Source organism: Diplotaxodon limnothrissa, linkage group LG10 (genome assembly GCF_057381915.1).
Source record: "Diplotaxodon limnothrissa isolate DT_005_m linkage group LG10, D_limnothrissa_male_GT1.1, whole genome shotgun sequence".
Taxonomy (NCBI): Eukaryota; Metazoa; Chordata; class Actinopteri; order Cichliformes; family Cichlidae; genus Diplotaxodon; species Diplotaxodon limnothrissa.
This window is the reverse complement of record NC_140605.1, coordinates 14028702-14040865: the sequence shown is the minus strand read 5'-3', so window position 1 is coordinate 14040865 and position 12164 is coordinate 14028702. Positions and strand designations below refer to the sequence as shown.

The 12164-nt window shown below is 39.8% G+C and overlaps 1 protein-coding gene across 2 annotated transcripts in view; it reads right to left on the bottom strand.

Annotated features, from left to right (window-relative positions):
* Window positions 1-11237, bottom strand: part of LOC146624022 (connector enhancer of kinase suppressor of ras 2-like) — a 31136-nt gene extending 19899 nt beyond the window's left edge. For both annotated transcript variants that reach the window (XM_085363610.1, XM_085363611.1), the window contains exons 1-6: window positions 11174-11237; window positions 5880-6043; window positions 3278-3480; window positions 2114-2219; window positions 1165-1206; window positions 954-1073 (exon numbers count right to left, since the gene is read on the bottom strand). In XM_085363610.1, the coding sequence (XP_085219736.1) occupies window positions 954-1073; window positions 1165-1206; window positions 2114-2219; window positions 3278-3480; window positions 5880-6043; window positions 11174-11237 (699 nt within the window). The remainder of the gene's footprint in view (window positions 1-953; window positions 1074-1164; window positions 1207-2113; window positions 2220-3277; window positions 3481-5879; window positions 6044-11173) is intronic.
* Window positions 11238-12164: the final 927 nt, after the last annotated feature.

Here is a 12164-nt window from a genome sequence, read left to right as displayed (position 1 = left end):
GAAAACTTGACATGACATTATTATCCCCAAGTTGAAATTCCAGAGATAGATATGACAAAAAAAAGTAATCAAAAGAAAAATTGTATGCCTACTTCTTGATGCCTCTACAGGTATGTACAGATAACCAAATATATATACAGCTGTAGTCAGGCTTGACCAAGCCTTTAATGAAAATAGCCTCTGTATGCTTCAAAAAGTAAGTGTGTGCTGTTCCATTAGAAAACTGTATTTATAAAAACTTTAACTGGAAAATCAGGCAAAGTTAGTACTGGGCTTGAGCAGAAATATGTTCGCAGTGAGTAAGAGAAACGCTTAAGAGAATTTGCACATGCCATATTTGTATAAAACAAAATACTCTGTCATGCTGTTTAATCGTCATTAGTACGATTCACATTAGTAAGTTTTGTACTTTACTGTTTTGGCTTTTCCCTGTGTTCATCAAACCTGAAAAACAATTTAACATCTTGATATTTTAAGTATATTTCAAGTTTGTGAAAAGTATATTGAAATACTTGTTATGTGTATTTGTTATGTACGCCTTGTTACGTATAGTGAAGTACAAGGTGTGTATGCCTGGGATTACTGTGTGATAGATGAACCACTCCTAAGAAATACCTACAAATTTCTGCCTTTCCTGTAATTATTAGTTAATCAGCTATGTGGCTATGTAGTCTACATAAAATGTGTCATTTATTTGTTGACTTATTATAGTATCTTTTCAAACTAATAAGAATTTATTACGTACTTATTATTATTTTACAATAAAGCAGCATGAATGTTTCTGCTGGGTTTCTGAAGCTACACCAAAAAAATCCTTTAAAAAAGTTCTTTCAAATCTAGATTTCATAAGTCTTGAAAAAGTGAGATACAAAATCTGAGCTGGATAATTAAAACCGAACCCCTTTCCCCAAAACGGGTGTGATTCTGAGAGTCTGAGGGAGGGTCACTCTTACCAAGCCTTCAGTGGATTTTATGTTGGGGAGCTGCACAACCTCCAAATGTGCAGACTGGGACACCATGGGATCCGAGGAGAGCGAGATAATTTGGTCGCACACTTCAGACAGTGTTTTACACTGCGGAGGACACATTAGGGATAAATACAATCTTCAGGCTTGCACATATTAGTTTAATTATTTCTTCGATAGAACAACATTTCAAACTCACCACATTCAGGATCTTGTTTTCTGTTTCATACACAGAGCAGTCCTGAGGAATATTCAGAAAGCACTGTTACCTCAAGAGAATTTGTCAAAATGAAGTTATTATTGGCATTTCTGCTGTAGGTGGATATAAGCAAAAACCGAGCAGCTTGGCACCTATAACCCCCAACACTCCCACACAGGCAGGCACAAACACAAAACAAATGAATCACCAATGCGGAGGCACATCTTTCCCTCTCTCTTTCACTCTGCCAGTCTTCCTCTCTCTCAGCCTTCAATTATTTTCCCTTTTGCCCTCTTTCACTCTCACTTTTAATGTTTTCCCACTTTAATTTTTCTCTTAACTCTATATAAACATTATATTCCACAGAGCCCAACCTAAAACCTGTATAGTTCTCTTAGTTTTAACTGGTCTTTAGAGGCTCTATATGACTGACAGACCCAGATACAATAAAATGAAACTGCAGTTTATGATAAGCATCTATCATTTCTATCACTTTAGAATATATTTTTAGGTCACTCTTTGAGGTGGCTCTAATTAGGATGCTGCTTTACATGAAAGCATATCTGACAGATGAGAAACAAGTTGTGAAGTAGTCAAGTCCAATTTCAGCTTCTCATTATCACTGACAGCTGCAAAATCTAAAACTAATAAAAAAGCAGGATGTACTGAAAGGGGAAAAAATTGTGTAAATGTATATCTGCTTTAGGGTTTAGAAAGATTTTAAATTTATGCAGGGAATGAAGAAACATTTTTGAGATTTCATTTTAAAAATCATAAGCACATTTACCAAAGAACCAGGTATTTTTCCAATTCTGCCGTTATACTTTAATATGGATCAGCTTCCTTTTTTCTGACAGAGGCTTTGTGATGATCCCAAGTTTGCTCTGTACAGTATGAAGTAATACAGTACAACAGGATATGATACAATAAATCATTTCATATTTGTTACCTGTTGTACAATTGTAGTGAGCTCAAGACATAGCTGGATAACATTGTTTCTGGTCACAGAGTAATCTGCCACTGCTGCAAATGGAGATCTGAAAAAGAAAGAGCACCTGGAATGAACCATTAGATCATTCTTCCTTTGAGACTCAGTCACTGGTAAATTTTACATATTTTTTTTACCAGCATTTCTCCCTTTACATTTTAGGATTCCTCACATTTCTGCCTATGTTAGTCTGTTTTGGGGTTTTTATTTTGGAATGTGACGTCTGTAATGCTTTTAACACATTTAATAATATTCACATTTCTCCTAAGGCCGAGAGCAGCTGACGTAGAGCAGAGATTATTAGTTGCTGTTCTGCTTTTTCCAAATAACCTCACAAGTGCGTCCTATCCACTGTCAACAAACGCAGCGTCGACTCCCACGTTTCTATTTGTACAATTTGGTCAACAATTAAGCATTTTCAAACATGAAATGAAACACGGATTAGTGAATTTTAATTGGGATGAATGCTGTAAATCATGTCAGCTATAATGGGGGAAAGGCAAAGCAAATCACTTTGTTATTTTTGCTGAACGTTGTCAGCTTTGAACTTCCAAATTCATCAAACACAAACAGACACAAACACACAGACTGGCACAATCCCACAGGGAAGCAAGGATAAAGAGACATATAAATAGACTTTCTCGGTGTCTTTTTGGCCACCCTGTCAAAATCTACTTATATAAGACTTTTACTCATCTTTTCTTGTCAAATGATTGGTCATGGACATTACACAGAAAAACAAAACCAGTCTGTATCTGTTAAAAAAACAAATCCCAAATCAGACTACATGTACCAATGCATGTAAACAGGACTGTCTCATTCCTGTTTGATGTCAGTTATATATTTATAATTAATTCAAATTATTATTATATCTTTTTGCTTGCAATTAGCACGGTTGTAAGTTTGTATCTAAGACGAATCTAAGGAAATGTATGCAAGAATATACCCAGTATGCATATAAATATGTGTCCATGTGAACCTGTATTTATGTGTTTGTGTATGTAGTTGTAAATGGGACTAGTACCTGAATCTACACAGCTCTGTGGGGCCCTTTTTCACAGTATGCGTCCACATGTTTACACATGACTTACCAAATGTTTAAATTCATCTTTTTGCAAATCTCACCTGTCAAGCCACGCCAAAAGGCTTTTGGCAGCAGCAATGAGGTCCACCACTGAAGTTAGAAAGTCGTTGGGCAGCTTGCGGGTGGCTCGGCCGTCATAATGGCCACTGCGCCGCCTGCCTGTGATGAAATTCTGCAGGTTCTTGGCAGATGCGTTAAGCTTATGAGAAAGCGTTTTGAGATTCTCAGTCTCCAGCCCATAATTCTAGAGGGGAGAGGAAAGTAAATTCACTGTGTTTGACCAGTTTGTCAGTGTTTGCTTTCACTGTGACACATTCCAAGAATATCCCCAGCCTGGAGATAGAAACCAATTGTTCTCTGATGGCACTTTATGAATAGGAATACTACAGCCGACCAGCCCACCACGCTCCACAACAGAAAGGCTCCACATATGATGAAAATGTGTGAAATCAGCTGTCACTTTGCACGCCTGAGCATCGTTGAGCGCTCATTACACTTTGCGGCTAACTGCACGTGTAGGCCTATGGGCAGCTATCATGTCATGGGTTTCTTGGGAGGGGAGAGCGCAGCAGGAGGGCCACTAATCATATTTAATACAGCAGTGCCTGAGAGACTTAAAACTAAATCCCAGTTACATAAGAAGCTTTAGGGCTGAAGCAGGGCCCCCTGTGCAGCGATGCAGGATGAGTGGACTTTAGATTCAGATTGCATCTGTGACCTTAGGCTGGTAATCTCCACCCAGTTTTTCTATAGATCTCAAGAGTTAACACAAACCCAGGTCCAACTTTATTGCACCTTGTCTCTGTTATTTCTGCTTCTCATTTATCATTTACCATCTTTTACTTTTATATTACTGCAGTCTAACTTTCTTTGGTTCAAAAACAGAAAATTTGAATTAAATACTGGAATTATATGTGCAAGTGAATATAAAAAAAACCCTCAAAATAAAGGAAATTATTAGGAGAGAAAATTATTTAGCTGGATGCTAAAGACACCTTACAAAAAGACTTTACATTTTCATTTCCTCTTGTGGTAAACTGGACAGCATGGCCAGAGTAAGTATTCTCAATTAGATGCAAAGCATTTATATGATTCACCCTTACACCCCCTACAGTGGGGCAGGGATAGCTCAGTAGGTAGAGTGGTGGCCCCATGATTGGAAGGTCGGGGTTCGATTCCCCTGAACAGCTACCCTGAGGTACCCCTGAGTAAGGTACCGTCCCTACACACTGCTCCCCGGGCGCCCAATGGCTGCCCACTGCTTCACTGAGTGAATGGGTTAAATGCAGAGAGGGATTTTCCCCACGGGGACCAATAAAGTACACTTACTGAGCATCCAATCCAACACCAAATAGTTCTTTCGTGTAGTTCCTGTTATATAAAGTGAAAAGTTTCCAAACCCCAACATAATCAGTACAAACTGCTTAACGGTATTTGTCCCTTATTTCAAACAGTTATTTTATAAATAATCTAAGAGTGAGTAAAAGAGTAAAAAACAATAATAAATTACTTCATCAATCAAATCGTGTTTTCCAGAGTAAATAAATTGTAACATTTTCACTGCAAATTTTAAGCACCAATATGGACACTTTTAGTAAGTAGGGTCTAAAAATATGTTCACATTGACGGACAAAAGAGAACATTTGGGAACAGCTATCCTGGGAAAACCTCCATTTAAGAAAAAATGTTCCTTAAATGAAGCAAAGCCTCCAAGCTAGTTCAGAAACACAGCTCAAGCTGCTCTGCGTCACTCTCCTTGCATCATATACCAAATATACCTTCCTGATCTGGTGGTCTATTTAAGCTACATAACTTTCCATCTCTCCGTCTGACATGCTAGTGCCGCTGCCGAATCGCCCCTTTACGCTCCAGGGATATATTTGCTCATGAGTCCCCAGTTTTATATGTAACATATTTGCACACAGAGACCAGAATCTGCTTCCAGTGCATTTTTTAATCTGTAGCATGCTTCTGATGATTGCAGTATATATTCGTTCATTTTAATGCTGTTCATTTGGCCATTACATGACTGACCCCTAAATCTTACATTCTCGTGTTAGAAACAAGTCGAGGTCTCTACTCTGTATGCAGTAACATCCGGAATGAATATTATAAGGAGAATAAATATTATGCTTCAGCTACTCCAGCTGCACATTAGCCAAATCAGCAGAACAGCAATCTATCATGCTGACACTAACAAAACTTGTGTTTTGGGAAACTAAGAGCAGAAATCCCTTCGAGATGAAGCAGTAATCCATGTCAACACTAACGACAGTTGTAAGATTTGCCTGTGGAAGATCTTTTGGCCAGATTAGTAACTCTGGTAGATTTGCTGTGATGTTTAAAAATTGGGGCCTAAAGCAATCCTATCTACATCCACTTATTCCTGGAATGACTGATTTCGTTAACTGACAGTCTTTGCAGTGATAATAACAATATAGAAATTGCATCATTACTAAATATATCAACTGCTTACTGGAAAATATCTTTATTCTGTAACTTGTTATCTTCACTGACTTGTTAAATGATTTCACAGAGCTGCAGAGGTGCCAAATGTTCGACAGAAACTTCATCCGACAGCACTGACTTTCCAAAGTGACAGTAGAAAGTAGTGGGAAGATGGTGTGGGAAACTTGGACTCACCAGAGCACAGAGTAAGTCCACAGCCTCCAGTATCAGCTCCTGGTGGCCAATTCTGGATACTCCCAAATCTTCCAGCTCCTGGTGGGTGATACGCAGCAGCTGCTCCCCCCCTACTTTCTCCTTCTCAAAGGTCTTGATGTACTGCTGCAGGCAGTCGTCCAGCCCTTGGGGGAACACAAAGGACAAGAAAACTTTCAGCACAGCTCAAAAGCATGAATTTTTATTTGCAGACTGCATCAGATTTTCAGATTTCTTGTGAAACCACTGTTTGCATTATGCATTCTAACAGGACTTGATATCACTTGCTTTGCCAGAATATGTGCTGTAAATCTGTAAAGTGTGAGCACAGGTTGTATTTTGCTGTGTGCGAGTGTGAAGCAGTCTGTGTCAAGACAAGAAATCTGACACACTCCCCCTCGTCAACAGTTCTGAGCTGCATTTTCAGCTTCAAACCAGAAAACGCTTTCAGCTAGAAAGAAGTTACGTAGGTGTGCTCGAGTTGTTTTACATATTCAGCTACTGCAGCAGGTGTGAAATCTTTTGGAGAAAGAGTTGATGAAGTGCAGCAGACGAAAACAAACTAAGTGATTCTGTAACTTCTGTCTGCGTCAACAGACACCCTGAAATGTATGACTAGAAACTGTTTTCTAAAAAGTATATACACAGGGTAAATCAAAAACTTACAAAAAAAAAGAAAGTCTGTTACCAAAGCATCCCAAGAAAAGCCTTCAAAAAATACCTCAAGCCGTGATGAGGGGGCCGAGCAGTTCAGTAGGTGATAAGGGGACCTAACAGTCCCCATGGCAACTTATTTTGATCATGTTAAAAGCATGGCTGTGAGCTCTGATTGGAAAAATGTGTTTTTGCTTATTGCACATCCCCAGTGGTGATTTTTCTTCACGAACAACCAAAGGAAGGACTGCAAAGTCCATACACCTGTTCTGAAGAAAATACATGTTGCCACTGCCTTACGATCTTACAGTTAGGTTGAAAGGTCTCATAATTAGTTTTAAGGCTAATAATTCAAGAGGTATCTGCTTATTGGAGTCCCAAATAATGGTAAAAGCCACAAATTTGCAAACATGCTCTGGAGTCCACGTACCACGCTTGGTTTTGGTTTTGATTGATCAAAGCATTGAGGAGGTAAGACCTCACTTCCAGTTTATCAGTTTAGCTAATACTTAGGCCAGTACTTTTGAAAAGTTAAACTAAAAAACTAGGCTTGATCTGAAGATCATCTTTGCCAGTTTTTGTATAGACTGTTTTAAGTCTGTCACATTTTTTGTGATAATCTAATATGGCAGCGTGTCCCCGGAGTGCGATTTGAACTTGAAAGGTTGATCTGAGGACTTGATCATATGGTTGAATGGTTAGGAGAGGAGTGCATAAAAGCAACTCTAACTTTAACTCGGTACCTCAGCAGAGCTGGCAATATCATCAAGGACCACTCTCACCCCAGCAACCAACTGTTTGAACTATTACCGTCAGGCCGACGGTACAGGTCACATAAAACCAGGACAAACAGATTCAGGGATAGCTTCTTTCCCAGAGCTATCACCGTAGTAAATAAGCACAAAAACAACTGAACCTATTCCATACCGTCACTGTCATTATATTATGCTGCTATTCATACTGTCATCATATTAATGCTGCTATCCTGTATATATTGTACATACTATTGTTTGAGTACTTACGATTGTTTTTTTTGTACTTTTTATATTTTACATTTATATTTATTATTGAAACTTGCACCAAGGGAGTGGCACTCCAATTTCGTTGTACTCTGTACAATGACAATAAAGGCTATTCTATTCTAACCCACTGGTCCTCGAGGTGTTAGCATTAAACATTGAAAAGAATCAGGAGACTGCCGCAGTTATTGATGGCGTGTCTCTGTAATGCATGAAAGTATTTACTTCAGAAGCTGCACTGTGTCCCGATGATGTAAATTATGTTGCAAATCGAGCATGCAGAATCATGTTGCATAAACTAAACCACAATTTGATTTATTTTCTATATGAAATTTGATTTGATAATTGATGTTTCTGCCTCAGGCTTCCTAGAAACTCATTTACTTATTTATGTTTTATTCACTTTCAGATCAAGCAAACACATTAATAAATGAGCTACAAGGGAGCAGCTTTTGTATTGCTTTTCCTATACATTTAATCTTCTCAGGCCCTATTTCTCCCTTTTCACTCTCTTTCTCTTTAACACACACAGGGTTAGTTCTTTCCTCATCCTGTCTTTTTATTGCAGTGGACCAATCATATACATGTGTCTCAGTGCTAAGCTTCAACCCCATCAAGCATTCAGATCAGGTTTAGCTGGCAGCTAAACGGTCGAGAGGAAACATAGGGAGTTTCATGGTTTTGCATAACATTTAAAGGCTTAACTAATGAGCCTCTTTACCAAGTTAATTGAGACTCATCATGTCAATGAAGTATTCCCCATGTTGCCATAGAAACCACAAAGCAGGTTTTTCGGCAGGGGTTCTCGCTGACCGTGGGGTAATATAAAGAAATAAGAAAAGGGAGAACATGATAGTTTGCAAAAAGTGACTACATGCTAGCATGAGATATTGAGCTGGTGAAGTTATCAGCTACTTTAGCATTTTATAACTCCCAGAGCGTTTCACATTTCTAAATGACATTATAAAGCATCTTGTGGATATGTGCTGTATAAATGATTTTTACTATAAATAAAAGGGGAACATGGCACAAAATGGCACTAATAGTCTCTATTCTCTATTTTTCCATTGAAATCTGCCATGTTTTGTTTCATATTTTGCTGAAAGCCTTATGCAAAAGAACAATGTGCAATAGAAATCCCTTTTTGGTGGAATGGAAAGACATCTCAGCCACATCAATTTTCCTGTCTCTTGCATGTCAGTCAGATTATCAGGCACGCTGAGGAGAAATTAAAAGCACAGCGTTGACACATTATGATCTTCATTCTAGATAATCCACTGGCATTGTAAGGAGAGAGAGCTCTTTAGGGCGGTTAAGCATTGTTATTATGGATCTGTGTTGATCTGACTTGTCATTGATCGCTGTCGTCGTCTGTGTTAGACAAGAAGACAGTGAGGGTTTGCACTGAAAGATAAAAACTGATATGCCTTGCAAGACAACAAATATGTTTAAAAACACCCAGACGGTACAAAGTGCAACACTGCATTGAAATGCACATATTTTATGTGTTTGCACTGATACCCTTCACCTAGTAAGAACCAATTTCCAGTCAAGCTGGAATTCTTTTCGCTTTTGTGATGAGGATCTATTCTTTAAAGCAGCTTGGGAATAAAGCGTCTAGCTCACACAAAACACTAACAGGGGGTGGAGAGTGGGACTGTGGGAAGGTCACGGGGTGCCCCTATTTGGCCTCCTGTGACATCACGGAGCGGGTATGGTAATAATGGAACCTGTGAATGCTAACGACAAAACGCTGCCAGTCCTCCGGGTTCGATAATGGATGCGAGACAAGAATGAAACCCCCTCCACCCCATCGTTTCCTCTGTTTCAGTGTCTCTCCGTGCCACTCACTCCCTCACTTTAAATTACCATTACTGGGCTCTAGGCACAAGAACTGTCTCTGCTCCACTTGTCAGATGTGGGACACTGAAGAGTCCTCTCTCGTTTCCAATCTCCACTCCTTGCTCTTTACATACCTCACTTGTGCCACCAGCGTATTTACAGATCATCTTGGATCTCATTTAAAACTATTGCGGACATTCAATTTCAGCCCATCTCAGCGTCTAATCATCCCTGTGTGTCTCTATAAATAAAGCTGCACATGGATCTTGTTTCCTTTCTGAGCAAGCATCCAGTCCTAAACAGCCTGTTTATAAGGCCACATCAGATTGAGGTACAATCTGTAATACACAACTCATACTAAGAACCGTCTGATCCTTGCAATCATGACATATCTGAGCCAGCAGAAAAGGCCTACAGGCTTAGAATAATAATGCTCGCTTGTGTGTATGTGCATATGTGCGTGTGTGTGTGTGTTGAGGCGGTAAAGATGCAGGCCTATGGATGTGTATGTTTCATCTGAAACAGGCCATTGCCTGACACGTGAGCACGTGGCTTTGAAAAACAACACACATCGCAGGAGCGCTTATGTGAGTTAAAAGACAAATACACAGGCAGATCGCGTCCTCCCACTGAGTTTAAGGTCTCCTCTTACATTTCTATCACATTTCCCCTCAAAGTACCAACTTTGTAATGCAAAGAGACAATAAAGCAGCATGGCTAATGAGAAATCTGTGCCCTGAAAGTATTCCTGACAGTCTGTGGAAGTAAATCCTCCACAGCTGTTTGGGACATTTATAGATCTTTGGAGCCTGAATAAGCGGACAAATTTCCTCAAAGGAGCCGCTCATCCGACAGCTGTACTGAGACTAGCGGATGATGAATTAATTGCAACAACAACTGTATGTCTATCTAACCCCTTTCCAGTCCTCAATTCAGTCTAAATGTCACAGTCTCTTTCTCTCAAGAAGAAAATCTTAAAAGTGCTTCATCACCAAACTGAACCTCATTATTCTGCTGGAGGATCCCTGAAAAATGAAAAAAAAAAAAAAGAGGAATGTTTTGATTCGCATTTAAGTGATTTTTGTGGGGATTTTATGTTTGTTTTGTTTTTTTTGAGTGAATAATCTTTATAATAGGCCTCAGGATTTAGGTACCCTTGGGAGGTTTTGAAACTACTAGAAGCTCATCTAAGTCAGCTGTGACTTCTTAATGACTTGAGCATCTGTGGATAAACATATCACAGATGGCTGTACAAGCTCTGATAGTGTACTGCTCTCCCAGCTCTGTTTTTATTCTGTGCACATGCAAAGCCTGGTCAATAACTCGAACCTCTTTTTCTTTCCTCCTCCACACAGATTCTGCACCCAGATCCAGCGAGAGGGGGAATCATTCGTGTGTAATTACTAGATCTCCGCTACAACCATCTGCGAGGCAGCCTTATGTTAACAATGACCACCGCAGGACACAATAGACGGGTTTTCCGTGTAGAGCTGTTTGAATCTGAGAACATCTTTTTTAAAAGGAGTGGGGGGGCAAGACGTCTGCAAGCTAGAAGTGCTTGAAAAAAAAAGATCGATTAACTGATTTAAGGCTGTGATTAAAAGCTTCCCGAAGCTGCAAGGCGACGAGGCGAAACCCCGAGGCTCAGCAGGTGTTTTGGCATCTCCAGTCAGTCTGTGTTGAAATGCATTTCAGCGCAACACCACACATGCGATTCACTGCAGCGCAGCAGTTTAATGGTCATCGCGTCTGATGCCTTACCTTTCATCCAGTCAACCACCTGACTAGAGCTCCACTTGCTCACGGGCTCCATAACCAGTGCCATGGTAGAAGTTTGTCTTCGCGCTTGACAAAAGAAAAAAAAATCCCACGCACACACACTCCCCACAAACCAAACTCCCCACCCAAAACGTTAAAAAAAAAAAAAAAACAAATAGAAAGAAAATTAGAAAAGATATTAAAATAGGCTTGATTCAGTGACCATCTAAAGTCTTCTGTGATTGGTTTGAGTATTTACAAACAAATCGAGGTAGGTCCAAAAGGTCCAAAATGTCGCTGTGAGAAGCCCGAGTGCAGCTCGGCGGACTTGTGCACATTCATGTGCTCTTCACTTGCTTGAAAGAGCTCTTTTACTTGTGATTCATGTCAGGCTCGGATGCTGGTGGGTCGCTGCTGCCCGACCCCTCTTCCAAAATGCATCCCAGTACCATCCAGAGCGGAGAACAACGCGCAGACTGTTACTTCACACTGGCGTCTGGGAAGGATGGGTTCGCTCCGAGCATCCTCCCTCATACACAGACATGGAGTCATAGCTTTCACCGCGCGGAGTGTACCCTCTGTATGTGGTGTGATTAATGCCACAAGAAGCCAGGAGGAGTGCGAGCAGGGTGGGGTGGGGGCTGTTAACGGGAATGAAGGGATCCAGATTATAAGGGATTTTGATAAGAAGTGCTGGATCCATGTAAAGCTTTTGGAGTGGCAGAACTTATTTGCCATGTTTTTAGCAAAGCACTCAACCATCAACCACAGCCCACAGGAAAGCAGTGGTAATAAAAATGTAAATAAAAAAATTAAAAGCGATTTGTATATTAGCTTGTATTCTTTAATTAGAAAAACCCTACAAAATCGTATCTAGAAAATCGTGACTCTAGTCAAGTATATAAGTTTTGATAAACATCTAGAAAGATAAAGATACATAATAGAGGTCGGGACTTAATTCCAAAATCTTTCTGGATCATTTGAAAATTGAATT